Here is a 19,393-nt window from a genome sequence, read left to right as displayed (position 1 = left end):
CAAATCTGAATTCCTACCTTTGTTAAAAAGTCATTTGGAGGGGCAGCTAGGTAGCTCAGTGGATAGAGAGTCAGGCCTAGAGACGGGAGGTCCTAGGTTCAAATCTGGCCTCAGACACTTCCCAGCTATGTGACCCTGGGCAAGTCACTTGACCCCCATTGCCCACCCTTCCCACTCTTCCACCAAGGAGCCAATACACAGAATTTAAGGGGTTAAAAAAAAAGTCATTTAATCCCAGTTGCTTAGCCTTTACCAATTTTCTGTCTTGGAACCAATACTCAGTATTGATTCTAAGACAGAAGAGAAGGGCTTGTGTTTTTGTTTTTTTTAATGTGTCATTCATTTCAGAGAGGTGGTTGTTAAATATTTACTAGTATCCCTGTCAGTCATAAAACATTGTCATTCTTCTCCTAGAATTTATGGTCTAGTAGAAAGGAGATATGTTACATACACAAATCACTAGAATACAAATTAACACTTGGTATCAGGTGTAGTAATGAAGTTTTACAGATATTTTTTAATTTCATTATTATCATTTTTTAAATTCTTACCTTCCATCTTAGAATCAATACTGTGTATTGGCTCTAAGGCAGAAGAGTGGTAAGAGCTAGGCAATGGGGGTCAAGTGACTTGCCCAGGGTCACACAGCTGGGAAGTATCTGAGGTCACATTTGAACCTAGGACCTCCCGTCTCTAGGCCTGGCTCTCAATCCACTGAGCTACCCAGCTGCCCCCTTATGGATATTTTTTTAAAACTCTTGCCTTCTATCTCATCAATTCTAAGACAGAAGAGTGGTAAGGTCTAGGCAATGGGGGTTAAGTGACTTGCCCAGGAACACACAGCTAAGAGAAGTAACTGAGGCCACATTTGAACCCAGTTCCTTCCAACTCTAGGTTGCCCCAGTGTTCTAGATTCTGATTCGAATCTTGACTTCAACCTGTAAAGACCTTGGGAGCAGGCCACTTCATCTCTGTAGACCTCAGTTTCCTCATCTGAAAACGATAGGCTTTGATTAGATGACTTCTAATGCTCCTTAAAGCTCTGAGTCAATGATCCAAGGGAGAGAGGTACAAATACAATCTCAAAACTTTTCAGCCTCCAGAGGAGACTGTTTTTAAAACCTTGCACTAAGCAAGGAATCGATGGCCCAGTTGGAATTAAAGCCAAGTTCTTGGTCTCTATGTGACCTTGAGCAAGTTACTTAACCCTCTGTCAAGTGACATAATGGATGTTAAGTGCTCTAGAATGATCCTATCCAATTTATACAGCCCTTTAAGTATTTCAATATATTGATATTTATATCCAGATACATAAAGTGCTGGAGAAATAAAAAGAAATGGTTACTAGAGAAGGAAATATGGCCCTAGACCTCAAAGGGTTTGAAATATAAATGGTGGAGGAGAAGCTGAGAGATCCAGCATATTCCTAAATGGATTCGTGTACATATATATTAGAACGTACATGGCCCCATCCACAAAGGGTGAGCAAACAACTAGAGTTAGCCGATGGTACACGGGCAAATAAATGTTTTCTATTTCTTACCTCCATGATTTTGCATGAGCTGTTCCTCATGCCAGCTCCTTACATCGATTGTAGAATCCCTAGCTTCCTTCAAGGCTGACTTTGGTGTTACTTCCTCCTGAGATCTTTTCTGGTTCCTTCCCTTACTCCCCACAAAATAATTCCATATATTTTGTATTTACTTTTGTCCCTATTTCTCTCTCCTCTCCTCCAGAAGAATGTGAGCTTTGGGGGGACTTTAATGTTTGTGTCTGTGTTAGCAGCATTGTCCCTGGTAATAAATGCTATTTTATAATATTTTATAATAAATAAATGGTAATAAATGAATAGAATCCAAAGCCCTCTGTGCTCCGCTCTGTCTTTAAAACATGAGTCTTAGAACAGTCAGTTTGTTTCTTTCCTCCGGATTCTCTGAGTTTCTTCTTTTTTGGGTGGGGTTGGGAAGGTGGCCAGGCTGGATCCTCCTGTCTTACCCAGGCTGAGAGTTCAGGGACCACTCACTGGTCTGATCCTGCTGTTGATTGTTCTATTTCTGATCTGTTTGTCCCTATTGGGGGGGCCAATTTTGCCTCTCCTGAGATACCCCGATGTCCCAGCCGAGGTCTTGGGGCTCACCATATCTGCTAGACAGTGCGGGGGCTCAATCAGCCAGAGCCTCTACTATTGCTCAGAAGTCCTCAGCTCAAGAGATCCAGCTGCCTGGTCCTCCTTCTCCAGGGGCAGGGATTAAGTGTGGGCACCTCCGGGAGGCTAACTCATAGCCTGAATTTCTCCTAGAGCTGGGAGAATACCAACCCGATTGATGGAAGTCCACTAACGTCCTTCCTGCTTCAACCTCCAAAGTGTCCAATAAGTCTGCTTGGAGCCTTCTGCCTCCTTCTCCTCACTTCCTTCTTGATTTTGTCCTTGAAGGTTTTGGGTCCCTACCCTGTATCTTCAATGCCTGCTCCAGTGATGTGAAGTCCACTTCCTGCATCAACTTGTCCGTCTCGGGTGCTGGGAGCACCTCTCAGCGTCCAGCTCGGCCACGGGTCCTGCTTAAAGCCCCCACCTTAGCAGAGATGGAAGAGATGAATGTTTCTGAGGTCAGAACCAATGGGATTTTGTTGAAAAGATCAGAGAAAAAGCAGACGAAAGGCAGGGATGTCGTTTTTTTAGGATGGAGTTGGGAAGTTAAGTGAGCATTTCAATGGAGGGGAGGTGGAACAGGGCTGTCAACTGGGAGATCTCATTAGGTGGCACAGTGGATAGAGCCCTTTGAGCCCAGGAAAGAACTAAATTTAGTAATCTGATTTAGATCCCATTAGCTGTGTGACCTTAGGCAAGTCACTTGATTCCCTGTCTCCTTTAAGTTTCCCCATCTGTAAAATGGGGTTGATAAACTCCCAGGGTTGCTATGGGAAAAAAAAAAAAAAGAAATGTTATTTGTACAGTGCTTAAAAGTGTTATGTAAGTACTGACTATTCTTTATTACTATTAATCATCTTTTCCTATCCCTCTGGAGGACAAATCTTTTCCAAAAAGGCAGGTAGAGTGGTCAAACCCCTCACAAAAGACATTTAGAGGTGACTCGATGTCTTGGGGTTATGGCTTGTTCAAATTCTACTTTGTAGCTATGAGGCCGTTGGCCACACTGGCCCCTAAATGCATTCATATCACCTAGACCCAGGGGTGTGTTATGAAAGACAGAATCTTGACTATGGAGGCGGAAGACTCTGACTTACAGCCTCTGTTACCTCGTCTCTCTAGTTCTATTTCCTCATCTGTCAACCCAGGGAGTTGGACTGGGTAATGATCTCTAAATTCCCCCCTAACTAACTTCTGTGAGACTAGAACATCCCTCTTACCCAGCCCTGGGAAACCACCATTTTTGACTTCAAGATGTTGTGTCCCAAGGAAGAAAATACAGTAGGCAGAGACTCTAAAGAAGAGCACTTTTGGCCATCAGAAAAGTCCCTATTAAGAAAATAAGCCCCACCTACTCTTCTGCTTCAGACTTTTTAGAACTTGATCAAAACAATCAAAAATGAAAAGATCACTTGATTTGTTGTAAAAAAAAAAAAAACAAACTAAATTCTAATTCTGATTCTGGATGTACTGGCCCTGTCATTTCACCTAATTTCCCTAAACCTTGGTTTCCCCATCTGTAAAAAGGATACTATATTGACTCTATTTTTTAAAAGTCCTTATTCTATGTCTTAGAATCAATACTAAGGATTGGTTCCAAGGCAGAAGAATGATAAGGGCTGGACAATGGAGGGGTGAAGTGGCTTGCCCAGAATTACACAGATAGGAAGTGTCAAGAATCTAGATTTGAACCCAGGATCTCCCATTTCCAAGCCTGGCTCTCTATCCTCTCTAATCCACTAAGCCACCTAGCTTGCCTCTCTGACTCTATTTTACATAGTGAGTAGGTTTATAGGCAGGTAGATGGTACAGTGGATAGTGCACTTGGTCTGAGTCAGGAAGACCCAAGTTCAAACCTGGTCTCAGATACTTAGTAGCTGTGTGACCTTGGACAAGTCACTTAATCTCTGTTTGCCTCAGTATCCTTGACTGTAAAATGGAGATATAATAATAGCACCCATCTCCCAAAACTGATATATGAGGACAATGAAATAATATTTGAAAAATGCTTTGCACATAACCTGGCACAGAGTAGATGCTTAATAAATGCTAGCTATTATTATTATTATTATAACTGATTTGATAACTATAGGGCTTTTTCTTGAACTTGACTTTTTAAAAAAATCAGTCACCTTCTTTGTACTGTGGAAAGGAGGAGAGGGGGCAGGGGATACAAGAATGAACAGCATTTAATGAGTCCTCATCTTGAATATACTCACAATCTAATATGTGAATTAATTCTCTGAGTTGGTTTCCTTCAAGGCTTTTCTTGGGGGAATCCCTAACCCCTCAGGTAGCAGCGATGGCTTGTTTGCTAAGGCATTTGCCCTTCCGAGGTTTTGAGGCTCAGTCCTTTCAGAGTCTGCCCCACCCCCACCCCCGTGTTTTGAGGGTCAGCCAGACAGTAGGTTTGGGTATCTTCTCTTAGAATTCACTATATCTTAAACTGTTCTGCTGAGAACCAAGAGACAGAGGTCCTGGGTTATGCAGCAAGGTATTCCCTCTGGACAGTGATGTCTGTCTGCCCAAGCAATTCCTCGTAGAACTAGAGGTCCAGCTAGCAAGTGTCCACGCAGGTGATCAGCAGGTCCTGGTTATCCCAACAGGAGGAAGAATCTCCAAGTGGGGAAATGAAGAGGACAAGCAGCCCTCTGCTGCCCCTGAAGCGGGACCGATCCTTCTCGGAACATGACTTGGCCCAGCTCCAGAGCGAGATGGCCATGGGCCTCCAGCCCGACACTGGACACCTGGGAGGAGGGGAGGAGCAGGAATCCCGACCCCGCTCAGGTAGCATGCACACATGGAGGACCGACTCAACAAACCGTGGTAAGCTCTCCATCTCTTCCTCTTCTTACCCCTTTATTCTCCCCTGAGCCATGGAAGGGTCCCTACACAGCCTCCCTTGACCAATAAAGACAGTAGAATATGGTGGAAAAAGAACCCTGGACTTGGCCAGACTGAAGCCTAGCGATGTGATCAGGAGCGAGTCATTGTACCCCCTATGACTGTTGGTTTCTTCATCTGTTAAATGGGGACAATAATATTTATCCTAATATTTATCTAACTTTGGGACCCTGGGCAAGTCCCTTAACCCCCCTATTGCCTAGCCCAGTGGTTCCCAAATTTTTTTGGCCTACCACCCCCTTTCCAGAAAAAATATTACTTAGCGCCCCAGGAAATTAATTAAAAAAATTTTTAATAGCAATTAATAGGAAAGATAAATGCACTTGTGGCTATCACCGCTTCCCCTGGATTGCTGTGGCACCCACAAGGGGGCGGTGGCGCCCACTTTGGGAATCACTGGGCCCTAGCCTATACTGCTCTTCTGCCTTGGAACCAATATGCAGTATTGATTCTAAGATGGAAGGTAAGCCGATACATAGTATTGATTCATAAAACAGAAGGTAAGGGTAAAAAAAAAATTAACTTTTACAGATAAATTCAGTTGAGATGGAACTTAGAAGGGAGACCAAGGGCACTGAAGTCTTTCCCAATCCCTCTTAAGTCCTGTGTCTTCCTTCTGTTAATTATCTCCTATTTATCCTGGATATAGTTTGCTTTTTTATCTTCTGTTCGCATGTTGTCTCCCCCCATTAGATTGAAGCCCTCCTGAAGGCAGGGGACTGTCTGTCTTTTACCTCTTTTTGTATCTCCAGAGCTTAGCACAGTGCCTGGCACATAATAATATAGGACCTTAATAGTTTATTGATTGATTGATTGGGAGAGACAGAAACCCTGGGACACATGGAGTCTAATCTGAGCCTGAGGCAAGAAGGGCTTCTGTCCTGGTTTTTTTTTTTTTTTAATTTCAGTGTTTTTATTTTTTACCAATTCCACGTAATAAATTATTTCCACACAAGTTTTCCTAAGTCGTAGGATCAAATTTATCTCTCTCCCTCTCTTCCCTTCCCCCTCCCAGTGCTGGCAGGGGATTAGATCTGGGTTATATTATTATCTTTCATTGTATTATCATGTATTATCATGCAAAACATATTTTCATATTGGGCCTTCAGACCTGTTAACCAGGGATGATTCTTCCTGTTTGTGCACACTTACCAGATCTTTTCTCTTTATCTTCTAGGCTCATTTCCCCTTAACTACCAGGCCCTGATGGAATCCACTTCCCCTGCCCACAGCTCCCTTGGCTCTATAGAGGAAAGACCAGAGGGCAGTTCAGCCCTGGACAGTCACTCTAAACACCTGTGGCTGGTGAGTAGCTGTTAACCATTCTGATGGCTGGGGATGCAAAAAGTCTCTCTGTTTGTAGCTTGGAGGCAGCTAAGTCACTTAGGTTAGGCAGATCCTGAATTCAAATTCCACTTTCAGAAACTTCTTAACTGTGCGTGACTATGGGGCAAGTCACTTCACCTTTGTTTGCCTCAGTTACATCATCTGCAAAATAATAATAATAATAATAATACCTATCCTCCAAAGTTATTATATGAGGATTGAATGAGACAGATAATATTTGTAAAGTGCTCTGCAAACCTGAAAGTGCTATATACTGTTAAGGCTGGTTTTTCTTTATATGGTGAAGAAGAATAATATAATGATCATTTCCTAAGTGCTTTTCTTATATGTTTGAGTACAGTCTCAAACATGCCAGCAGTGGACTGTGGGTGGTTGGGGAAAGTTCTGGGCCCATGTATGTCACAGTCCTTGCTGTATGAATAACACAGAAGGTCTTGGCTCATCTCACACCTCCAACCTTACCCTATGGGCAGAGCCTTTGCTGCCTGCCATCTGCTAGGCAGATTTGGGGCTGCTATTTAGATAATCAGAGCGTTGGTGAGGTCAGAATAATAGGGCACAGTAATCTGGTGCTCAGCTGGCATTTGTGGTATACCAGGAAATCTGTTCTTATTCCTGCTTCTTCCTCCTTACCTTTCTGCTTGGTGAGTCTTGTGGGTCTTCTATCCAGGTAGACACTTGTTAGCCAGCAATCAAATGCATTACTTGAGATGAACTGTCTCGCTAAACCGTCTGATGTATTAGTGGGGAAAACCACTGAGCCAGAAGAATTAGGAGACTTGAGTTCTAGTTCCCACCCTGCCACTGTATCCCAAGTCTTAGCAACTGATGAGATAAGTGGGGTAAGCAAGAATGGAGCCCTGGAGAAGATGATTGTGTGCCCTTGATAACAGAAATAAGGAAATTCAAAAGAAGAGTAAGTTTGGGGGGAAATCTAATGAATTTAGCCTTGGTTATTTTGTTTGGGGTGCCTCCATCCAGGACGTCCAGATCAAAGTGCCCGCTTGACAAGTGATGGTTTGGCACTGGGTCTATACATCTGGGAGTCATTAGCACAGAGCTGATCATTAAACCAGGGCGAGGTAAAATATGCAATCGACAGTAAATTTTCATTTATAATAATGGAAGTCATCCATTGGCAATGGCTAGTATTATTAGGAAGATTTATGGAGCAGATGGAATCTGAGATGGGCCCTACTAAAGGATTTGTAGGCTTTGGAGAGACTGAAAAGAAAAAGGAAGTCATTTGTGATAGGGGAAACAGGATGGACAAAAGGGACAATGAGAACTGACTTATCTGGAACAAAATGTAATATATTGGCTTGTGGTAGCAAGTGAGAACAGGTTCTGAGAGCTTTGAATGTTGAGATAAGCAGTTTGGGACTTGATTCATCAAAGATCAATAAATCCCGAGCAACAGATCATTGTGACCTCCACTCTTTGGCATGAAATCTTACCTCCAGACTCCAAAAGTACACTCTGTTCTACTTCTGCATGTTGTTTTTTTAAACCCTTGCCTTTTGTCCTTAGAATGAATGCTAAGTATCAGTTCTAGTGCAGAAGAGTGGTAAGAGCTTAGGCAGTTGTGGTCAAGTGACTTGTCCAGGGTCACATAGATAGGAAGGGCCACCTAAAGCTTGCCCCATGATGGTATTTTATTGTATTCTACAATCAGCAAAATCCTACACCTGCTGACCTCACCACTTGGTGAGTGCAGCATTAGAGCCCCATCTAGTGGTTCTTCAGTTTTCTTATCCCATATTATTTGAGAATTTTATTGAGATTCCTAAGAATGAGCTTCTTATCTTGCTTTCCTGGAAAAGCAAGGGAAGAGGAGAAGGAAGGAAGAGAGGAGGAGGGTGGAGGATGAGGTGGCAAGATTAAATTTTTTTTTAATAATAAGCATCCCTTAAAAAATGTATAACCCAGTGGAATTGCTTCTCCGCTCCAGGAGTGGGGAGGGAAGAGGGGAGGAAGAGAACGTGAATCATGGAACCATGGGAAAATCTTTTTTAAAAATTATATTAAAAAAATAATAAAAAGAATCCTTTTATTTGCTGACAAAAACTGATAACATGACCAACAACCAAAAAAGAGTGTTTCTTTGAGGATGAAGTCAGAGGCTGCTACTCCCCAAAAGGTTAAATAAAATAGTGTTAGGACATCAGTATTAAAATGTTAAACTTCTGTACTGGTGACTGGTGAATGGTGGTATTTAGTTGTGGGAAAGTGTCATAGCCAATTTGACAATTTATTAATCACAAAATAACAATAAATCTCTAGCTTTTACAAAAAAAATGTTAAGAGTTTTAGGGCCTTGTAACCTTTTGAAACTTTATTGAGCAAAATAAGATAAAAGATTGCAGGTTTCTATTGAGGAACGTAGAGGTCTAATTATCCCAACAGTTTTTATTATAAAACTAAACTCCGAATAAAGGGATTCTACCTGTTCTCTATATTCCCCAGGAGCTACTAAGGCCAAGCTACAATCACCCCCCATTTGAACCTTTTCAGAAGTTCTTTCAATATCCTTTTTCATCTTCTGTGATCCTCATTCGAGTTCCACCCTGAATTTCTCATCCTCTCCCCAATGTTGTTTCTTTTTTTCCCCTTTTCACTTGAAAAGTTCATTTGATTCCTAGGCATTTAGGCTCTAACTAGAGCTACTAACTCTACTCTTCCTAGAATAAAAGCAGGGAGGTGTAAAAGTTTCAGCTCTAGTAATAGGAACCCATATTTAGGTTCTCAGGTAGGAGAAGGACACCATAAAAATGATATTTGGAAAGAAGCCTAGCATCATCCTTGTCGAAAATAGATATAATAGCAGAAGAGAGAGACCTTGTTTAACCCTCCTGGGAAGATGAAAAATCACAGTTCCATGCCAAAGGCATTGAGCTATTTAAGCCACCTTTTCCCTTCCCACCTCCAGGAATTCAGCCATCCAGTGGAGAGCCTAGCTCTGACTGTAGAAGAGGTGATCAATGTACGCCGGGTACTGGTAAAGGCTGAGATGGAGAAGTTCTTACAGAATAAAGAGCTTTATAACAGCCTGAAGAAAGGGAAGGTAAGATGTGCTCTGGCCTGATCTTCAAAGCTTCATTTGCCCTCCTTTTGCTGAGCAGACCCCAAAGCAGGGCAGGGTGGGGTTCAGGCTTAATTAACCTTCACCAACCTCCCTTTTTTTTTTTAAAAAAAACTTGCAGGTCTGTTGCTGCTGTAGAACCAAGTTCCCCCTGTTTTCCTGGCCAGCTACTTGTCTCTTTTGTAAAAGGTGAGCCTTGATGAGCATATTGATTGGCCCTGGGTACAGAAAAGGGGAGCGGGGGGGTCTGTGCATCTGTGAAACCATAGATTTAGAGTTGGAAAGAAGGGACCTGAGAGATGACCTGCCTACTTCACAATGCAGCATGGCAGCTATAAAGAAAGAACTTTGCAAAAACCAAAAACCAAACTCAAAATGGCATATAACTGTTTGTTGTTATATTAGCCATTTGTCATCTACTCCAGACTCTGAATTTTATACATGAAGAGCCTGCAGCCTTAGAGGACTAAATGACCAGACTACTGTCATGCAAGTAAGAAGTTAGATTTCAACTCAGGTCTTCTGACTTCAAGATTCATTCATCATTCCACTGTATCCCAAGATCGGAATCTGTCTGGGATTTAAGACTTTGAGAACTGTCCTTGTTTGGGAATTCATTAAGATCTTAGGAAAAAGGACAAGCCTAGCTGGCTCAAATAGATTGAGAAGTCAGTCCTGGGTTCAAATCTGAACTCAGACACACTTCCTAGCTGGGTGAACCCTAGACAAGTCACTTAACCCCCATTGGCCAGCCCTTATCACTCTTCTGCCTTGGAACCAATACACAGTCAATACAATACAACAGAAATACAACACAATACCATAAAATACAATAAAATAAAATTGGAACCAATACGTAGTCACTAAAATAAAATAGAAAGTAAGGGTTGAAAAAAAAAGACCTTGGGAAAGTCACTTAATTTTCTTTGTCTCAAGAGATAGATACCAAGAAAGTGAGAAAGAGACATAAAGATTAATGAACAGAAAAATATAGTATTGGAAATATCTCTGGATTTAGAGTCACGTGACCAAGATTCAAATACCAGTACTGCTTTTTTACTACCTTGGAAATGCTGAAATTAAAGAATTAAATTAATTTTTTAAAAATGCTTTTGTCAACTCTGGGAAAGGGGGGAATGAAGAGGGGAAGAATCATGTAACCATGGGAAAAAATTAAACAAAATAATATTCAAATAAAGAAATGCTGGCAAGTGATTTTTTAATTCCTGGGGCTTTGAATTGCCTCATCAACATGAAATTCATGGTTCCATGACCTCTGATAGGCTTGGATTTCGGGTCCTACTGGATCCTAGTTTCCACCATGGAGGAATTTGTTAGCTCTAGCAGAGCTAAGAGCTTAAGAGACCTGGATTTGTTTCTTGGGGTCAGAGAACACTTCCAGAATGAGAAGCATTAGTAATTAGGGGGAGATAAAAAGGTTAAAGGGAAAGCTTCAGAGGAAGTAGTCTAAGGGGAGGACATCTAAAAAGGACCAAAGGATATTTTGGAGAGTTGGGGACAAGCAGAGAACAGAACCTTATACAAAGTATGCTGAAAATAAAATAATATACCAATGAAATGGAAACCAAGTTGAAAATAGGGGTGGACAAGATGAAAGATGATCAGATGATGAAAGGGAATTTGGGAAGAAGAGGCTGGCATGGTACTATTCTTAACAGTCTTCTTAAAAACTCCTTTCTTTTATTTCAGAGCTGTCTGCACCTCCTGTAGCATAAAGGTAAGAGTGGCACACTTGAATCCTGAGTAGGGCTCCCAGAGGCATTCCTTGATATCAGTTGGGTATGATTAGTCCACCTTGGCCTCCAAGGTTAAATATTGGGACAGTGTTTTAGCTTCATTTTGGATGGTCCCACCCTCAAGAAAGGAGGCTTTGAATCTGAAAGCTGAAAGGTACAGGTACCTTGAAGTCATCTTGTTCCCCATAAGTCCTTTGAAGCCAGACCAAAGTAGAGTCATCAAAGGAGAAGCTATCACATTAAAAACAAACAAAAATTTGTTAATCAGCCACTCCAAAAAAAAAAAACAACTGTTGAAAGGCTATTGTAGAATTAAACATGCTGGTGATAAAGGGAAAGCAATGTATGTCTTGCTAAAGTGTCTTCAGGGGGCAGTTTTAAAAAATATATATACCAAGTGTTGGTCGATGGTAGGGACTTCAAACTTAACTGGGGTGGGAGAGGGGACTGGTGGGTAGTGGATGAAATACTGAATTCAATAGGAATCTAATAAATAGGAATTTTAAAAAACTTGAGTTCAAATCCAGCCTCAAACACTTACTGTGGTTAATGGGACAAGTCATTTAACCTGTCTTACCTCAGTTTTCTTATCTGAAAAATGGAGGTTAATAGCACCTACCTCTCAGTGTTATTATAAGGATCAAATCAGCTAATATTAGTAAAGCGCTTTGCAAACATTAAGGTAATATATAAATGATAACTATTATAGATATTATCTGGGGGGTGGAGGCAGCTAAGTGGCTCAATAGATAGAGAGCCAGGCCTGGAGGGCAGAAGGGAGGGTCCTGAGTTCAGATCTGGTCTTAGATACTTCCTAGTTGTGTGACCCTGGACAAGTCACTTAACCCCTATTGCCTAGTCCTTACTGCTCTTCTGCCTTGGAACCGATACACAGTATTGATTCTAAGATGGGAAATAAAGAGTTGTTTTGTTTTGCTTTTTTTTTTTTTTTTTAAGAAAAGGAAAGAAAAAAAGCAAGTGAAAAGGGGATGAATTTCAGGCATGAGGGCTGGCCTGTGCAAAAGCATAAAAATGCAGTATGGAATGTTATAATACAGTGAGATTCAGGTAGGCCAGTTTGAGTAAGATATATGAGAGAAAGTAAATATGTAATAATACTGGAAACAGAAATTAAGAGCCCAACTGAGAAGTGATCGAAATACCAAACTTGAGTTTTTATTTTATCCTTAGAGACAAAAGGGGAGCTACTGAAGAGTCTTGAGCAAGAGAATACTATGCTAGCATTTTTTTCAGGCCAATGATTTTGTACGAAGAATTAGAATAGAAACTCTTCAACTTATTCCCTCTTGCTATCTGTATTGCAGATAAAGATGCCTTCTAAGAAGTTTGCACACATTCCCGTTTACACTTTGGGCTTTGAGAGCCCTCAAAAGGCTGTGACTGCCAAAGCCATGCTGACTCGTAGGAAAGATGTCTTCCAGTGAGTTCTTTCTCTTTATCCCCTTGATGTGAAATTCCTTTATTAGCCCCAGGGAGGGTGCATGAAAAGGTTATTGTTTGATCCCAATCATCAGTGTCTTGTGTCATATTGGAACTACAGAAAACCGGGATAGAATTTGGGAAACATCAACAGTTAAAGATGAAAGTCACCTTTGGTTGCTAGCGAAGCCTAGAAACTTTGAGAAATTGGCCAAGCACTGCTAAGCAACTATTTCTTGGGTGAACTTTTCTAGACTGATTCCAAAAAGATGGGATAGAGCAGACATTTCTTAGATTGGAGAAGATCTAATCCCTTGTCTGTTCTTGTTCTCAGGCTGTTCTAATTCTCCTAAATTGACACCTTATTCCTCTTTCCAAAAAGTCCACTCAAATCTCCCCTTCCCTTCTACCCTGCTTCCATTACCACAGATCCCTGCAGGGGACAAAATGGCGAAGTGTAGAAGAAGAATTCCCTCACATCTACGCCCATGGTTGCATCCTGAAGGACGTCTGTAGTGACTGTACTGGCTTTGTAGTGGATGTCGTCTGTTCCAGCCGAAAGAGTGTGGACGTCCTCAATACCACGCCCCGGAGGGGCCGCCAGACTCAGTCTCTCTACATCCCTAACACCAGGACTGCCTGGGACAAGTGATGAACTTTTCCATTTTTCCTCTCAGCCCCTTACTCAGATTCTCAGTCCTGGTGACTAGCAGGCCTGAGTTCCACAAGCACTCCCCCTGGGCTCTATGATAAGGAGGAGGCAGAGGAAAAAGGAAGAGGAGGAGAGACATGTCTCTCCAACACTGCCCTGACCTTGTCATCAAGCTTTCAGTGGTACTTTTCTGGGGCCCAAATTTCGTCTCTTGGGTCAAACTGGAATGGGGTCCAGTCATAAGAAACCATGCTCATAGCCTTTCCCCCTCAGCACAGCTCCCCCACTTGCCACCACTTCTTGGGTGAATGAATTGCCCTCTGAGTTGTGCATGTACATATATACATATATAGATACATTTATATAATATATTCACAGTCTATATATTTATATACATTGTTTACCGGGACCTAAGAGTTCTTTTGGGATCGGAGCTCACCTAGAGGCACTTGGGATTCCCCCCTCCCAGGCATCTCTGAGGCAGAGGCTGATTTCTAGGACTCTTCTGAAGGTCCAAAGAAAAGGATATGGCCCTCTATTTAGTTTGGAGGATAGAAGAGGAAATGGATTTTCTTGAGTCCTGATTAGGAGGGGAGGATAAATCAAGGATAAGAGCAGAAAAAATTGAAGCTGAGATTTCTGATTACTCTACGGCAACCCTAGCAGACAACTAGGTGACATTAGGCAAAGATTTGCCCCTTTGCTATTTCCTCAATTACCTTATTCTCATCATTGATAGAGAAAAAGTTTTCTGTTCCCTAGACGAAAGTCTTGGGTGATGAAACTTCTTTGTCTCTCTGCCTCTACCTACTTTGCTTAGACTTGAATTTTAAAGTATAGAGGAACCCTAGTAGAGTGATGAATGAGTTCCACTAGGAACTGTAGCTCAGTTGAGATTCCTTCCTATGTGAAGCTAAAAGAGCAGTCCCTGGTTCCAGGAGTCTAGCAGGTCTTGACTTATTTCAGGGCTATTTTTTGGGTGGAAGGGGGGGGTATATTGAGATATGCACAAGAGACTAGAGGCAGAGGGGAGAGTGGTTAATAATTGGTTCTATCTCACCCTTCTTGTGCCTCCTCTCATTCACGTTCATATCCATCTCTCCTGCTCAGAAGGCTTCTAGAACTTCTTTAAGAAGGATCTCTCCCTGCTCAACCTCCTTTTGTATGTTTTGCTTATAATAGGGAAGGATGGCTAAGGCAGCAATAATGAAAAGATCACGGGAAGCTGGCACATCCGATCATTCATAGTGCTAAAATTAGGATAGTTCCTTTGTCTCTTCACATATCTACATATTCATGGCTCAAAAATTGGAGTCTTATTTACCATAACTCTAATTTTAGTTCTTTCTCTCCATTCAGGCTCTTATATGTCTCACACCTTCCTCTCCTCCATCTGTCCCTTATTGCCACCAAAATCCACCCTCCCTCTCCCCTTGCCTGTCACCCTTCAGGGCCACACAGCAGGAGGGATGGGATGCAGTAATGCTCTTTAGATTCTATCAATCACTGGAGCTGCACATGTATAACATATGCAGCAGAACCATTCAGTTCCTTCCACTGGCATCTGGGACAAGTCCTTCTGGGAGAGAACACCAGGAATGGCTGGCTTGGGAAGCCTAGCTCAGCAGCGCCCCTGCTGGAGAATGGACAAGATGGATGAATCTGTTGGTTGTGGCTACTATAGTACCTCTTGGTGTCTTCCCTCTCACTCTTGCCACCTAGTTGTCCAGAAGAGCTGCAGTGTGCCCCAAGGTCATGCTGTCTTCCAGTCATCTTGCACCTCTATCTTTTTGATGAAGAAATAAGTGGATTCCCTCTCTCAACTGAAGCCAGATGGCTTTTGTTAGTTCCCTGCCAGAAATACAATGTTTGGTCAGTATACCCAGAAAGATTTAGTTGGATTTAGTTGGATAGCTGTCTCTGCACATTTAGCCCCAGAGTTCAGCCCCAATATAAAGGGAAAATTCTCAAGAACTTCCCAGGGAAGAATTACTAACCTCAGACCTTGGGATTTATTGGGAGAAACCAAACTTACCATAGGCACTAAAGCTCTCTCTTTTAATATCTGCCTGAAGAGTCTGCATTTTAAATCAGAGGGCATTTTCCCCTCCTTCCTTGGGCCACCACTTAACCCTAACAGTGTTTACCCATCTTAACTCCTCCCCTTCTTTCCCCCAGCCCCCTAACACATAAACAGTCATACATTGATGTCTATGCAGTGTCCAGAGTGGTGTGAGAATGCCCAGAGTCCCAGCAGGATCCTCAAAGCCACAGGGCAGTGCAAAAGGAATATATTTACTGTAAAGATGGATCCATTGGGATCCCCCCTTCTGTATATATGATTGTTCCCAGCGTAATAAAGTTTTATTAGATTTAAGTCACACAAACTGCTTCATGAGGATTTTTGGGCTGTGGATTCTAGAGTTATTGAGTCACTTATTGGAAAGACCAAGCAACTTCTTTTTCTATCAGGGCAAATACAGTACTCCAAAGGATGAATTGAGCTGTTAAGCTGCTATATGTCCTCTGAGGAATGAAGACTACTCCGCTTCAATAATCATGGCTCAGGATATTATTGGCCAAGTTCAGTAGACTATAAATTTTCAGAAAAGGGGCCAATCTACACTGGTAGAAGGATTTACTGGCTCTGAAGATCCCTCTACCAGGGCCTACCCCCTTTTCTGTGATACTTCCCAATGCACCCTTAACTGTTCCCAGCCTTTACTCTTCATATGTTCCAACTTTATCTTACAGATTAATTTTCTAGCTACCAAAGCAGTCAGAAACTACAATCAAATGGCACTTTGGAAGTATTCATTCTTTGCTATATCTGATGGTTTCTACCCTCTCTTCCCCCTTTCCCCAGTTCCAGTGAATTCCTATTATCTTCGGAACTAAATGTCAACGTTTTTTGGCTTTAAAATTCTCCAGAACATAGTCCCTTCCTTCTTGTACTTAGAGATGGTTAGATGGTACAGTGGATAGAATGCTAGATCTGGAGTCAGGAAGACTTTAGTTCAAATATGGCCTCAGACATAGGCTCTATGATAATGGGCAAATCACTTAAACACTTTAGGGCCTCTGTTTCCTTAACTATAAAATGGACAATCCTAATAGCACTTACTTCATAGGCTCACAGAGTTGTGAGGATCAAATGGGAAATTTGTAAAGTACCTAGCGCAGTGCCTGGCACATAGTAGATGCTTAATGTTTGTTCGCTTCCCCCTTCCCCTTCAACATACTTTATAATTCAACAAAGCTAAATCTGAAGTTTCTAAAACACAATATTCCCTCTTCTATCTCCATGTTTCCTATCCCCCATGCCTAGAATGTTCTGCCCCTCCATCTACACTCAGTTTCTCTGGCTTCCTTCCACACTAGCCTAAAATCTCTCTACAAGAAGCCTTTCCTGATCCCCTCTAGATTCTAGTGCCTTCCCTTCTCAGAAATATACTGGTTACTCAGCATATTTCTTTCTTTTTTAAAACCCTTCCCTTCAGTCTTAGAATTGATACTTAGTATAGGTTCCAAAGCAGTAAGGGCTAGGCAACTGAAGTTGTAATTTGCCCAGGGCCACACAGCTAGGAAGTACCTGAGGCCAGATTTGAACCATGGATTTCCCATCTCCAGGCATGGCTCTCCATCCATTGAGCCACATAGCTGCCCTACTCAGTGTATTCTTGTATTTACCTATTTACATGTTATATTCTTCATTGGAATGTAAGCTGCTGGAGGGCAAGGGGACTATTTTTTGTCTTTCTGTCTTCCCAGTGCTTAGCACAATGCCTGGCACATAGTAGGCATCTGTTGACACTGCCCATCAATTATACTCCCTGATCACCCACCCAGACACTATCAATGACTCCTAAAATTATGCAGCTTTCCTTGGATTAAGGGAAAACCAAGATGGAAAAAACAAGGGTCAACACTTTGGAAACAAAGGCATTGATGATGTAGAAAGGAAGCAGTATATAGTTCTAGAGATGGAAAGCCTTGCTTGCTAAATCTAGCTAGATGTCCAAATGCAAAAGGCGCCTCTCTTAAGAACTGGTCTGCCAAGGAAAGGGAGAGAAATGCTCTCGCTGTTTAGTGTTTGCCCAGATACTTTATGCACACTGTTACTTGGGATGGTAGGAAGCTGGAGGTTTAAAAAAAAAAAAAAGTGACCCCCTTAGCTGACTCTTCTGATCTTCATAGCCATCTAGGGACTGCCTGAAGACCTGGGTAGATAAATGACCCACCCCTGACTCATGGCACAGTTTAAGCACACAAATGCAAGATATTTTTGGTAAGAGCTGCAAAGTCATCTCTCTTGGGATTGCCGGATAACCTGCCTGTCCCTGGGCCTTGTCTAATTTGGGACTCTATTGAGAGAAGGATGAGATTGATTTCAGTTAGTTTGCTATTGGAAGGCTTCAAATAGGAACATCATTGCTTTCAGATGGAGATTTTAGGTGCACAAGAAACCTCTGGTTAGGGTGAAATTCTATACAGAAACACAGAAACATTTCTATATAGAAACAAGCAGGCTCTTTGTACACTATTCATTCAAATTTTTCAGGCACTCAGTTCAAGGAAGGTGAGGCCAGAAGGAAATTCTAGCAGAGATTTTCAAATTTTGTCACTGTGGTAGGACAAAAATATCACCATGGGCCATCCATACCACTTAGCCCTGATTGAGTTAACAAAGTTTTAAGCATGGTATAGCATCGAGTACTTTAGCAGTCAGGAGACTGAGGGTTAAGCCCCAAACTGGCTATGTGACCTTGGGCAAGTCATGCCTTCTCTCAGCTTCAGCTTCTCTATCTGTAAAATGAGGAAGGTAGACTGGGTAATATTTCTAAAGTACTGTCAAAGTCTCACAGTCCCTGACCCGTGATGTTTAGGGTAATTTGTTTTTGCATTGTTGTTGGGTTTTTGTTTTTTTAAACCCTTACCTTCCGTCTTGGAATCAATACTATGTATTGATTCCAAGACAGAAGAGGGGTAAGGGCTAGGCAATGGGAGTCAAGTGACTTGCCCAGGGTCACACAGCAGGGAAGTGTTTGAGGCCAGATTTGAACCTAGGACTGGCTCTCAATCCACTAAGCCACCCAGCTACCCCCTTGGTTTTTTTTTAATGTATAATAAAGACTGGGCTTTATCATGGAGATTCTCAATAACTGATACTGTGTTGGGTTCCCTTTTCCTCTATCCTCCATTAAAAAACACTGAGAAATTTCTCTAGTTAGCTTGTTTTCAATGTATTCAACTGACATCTAATTGGAGGACAGGTGGGTTCAAAAAACCCCTCTCACAGCTTCTATTTAAAGAGGACTAGTAATGCCTACTGTCTTTCCTTTTCCCATTGAATTGGCTCCTTTGGACTTTGTCCTGTCCCTTCACCATCACTCCCTTCCCAGCTTCTTTTTATGGGTGATTTTCCAGCATTAGATTGTAAGTTCCTTGAGGGCAAGAACTGTCTTTTTTGTTTTTTGTAGCCCAATGCATAGCACAGTGCCTGGCACATAGTAGGCATTAACATGTGCTTTATTTATTGATTGATTATCAAACCAAGGCTCCTAAAGGCAGCAAAACAAAGACAGTTATTCACATTGAAACATAAAGAAACAGAAAATAATTGTCTCCAGTCCTGGGGAGCCCAATCTCATTTCCTTTCTTCCTAGTTTAGTTGGCATCTTTGTCTTCTTCAAGCACTCATAACTGCAATAGAGGAAGTCTGGGCAAAGGTCACTCTGTATCCACACACAGACAGGAGGGTTTAGAAACTTCACTGAAGGCAGCCTTGATATATCTGTTTGAGTTGTCTTGTTCTCTTGCTTAAGGGGGAATTTTCCTTGTTATCCCAATTACCTCAATGGCCCCAAAATGGCCCCCAACTCCTGGAGCAGCTGCCGTCTTCCCTGTTTTCCTCCCAGTGGCCTTTGGCTCAGTTCCTATCCTCTTGGAACTTATGACTCATGCTTTCGTGTGAAGTATAGTCTTCTGCCCTTACTATTGGGGCAGCTAGGTGTGAAGAGAATGCTCCCCTTAGAGTAAGAAAGACTCATCTGTCTGTGTTC

General features: G+C 42.0%; 1 protein-coding gene across 1 annotated transcript in view; it reads left to right on the top strand.

The window, feature by feature from the left end:
- The window catches only part of SPIRE2 (spire type actin nucleation factor 2), a 35,749-nt gene extending 22,109 nt beyond the window's left edge, over nucleotides 1-13,640 (top strand). Inside the window, exons 7-14 of the mRNA XM_044660520.1 lie at nucleotides 2,435-2,607; nucleotides 4,756-4,975; nucleotides 6,231-6,358; nucleotides 9,330-9,464; nucleotides 9,604-9,671; nucleotides 11,193-11,220; nucleotides 12,565-12,680; nucleotides 13,109-13,640. Of these exons, the coding sequence (XP_044516455.1) occupies nucleotides 2,435-2,607; nucleotides 4,756-4,975; nucleotides 6,231-6,358; nucleotides 9,330-9,464; nucleotides 9,604-9,671; nucleotides 11,193-11,220; nucleotides 12,565-12,680; nucleotides 13,109-13,331 (1,091 nt within the window). The 3' untranslated portion in view covers nucleotides 13,332-13,640. The remainder of the gene's footprint in view (nucleotides 1-2,434; nucleotides 2,608-4,755; nucleotides 4,976-6,230; nucleotides 6,359-9,329; nucleotides 9,465-9,603; nucleotides 9,672-11,192; nucleotides 11,221-12,564; nucleotides 12,681-13,108) is intronic.
- Nucleotides 13,641-19,393: the final 5,753 nt, after the last annotated feature.

This window comes from Gracilinanus agilis, chromosome 2 (assembly GCF_016433145.1).
Source record: "Gracilinanus agilis isolate LMUSP501 chromosome 2, AgileGrace, whole genome shotgun sequence".
NCBI lineage: Eukaryota > Metazoa > Chordata > Mammalia > Didelphimorphia > Didelphidae > Gracilinanus > Gracilinanus agilis.
The sequence above is the reverse complement of the archived record's forward strand: the minus strand, read 5'-3'. Positions and strand labels throughout refer to the sequence as shown.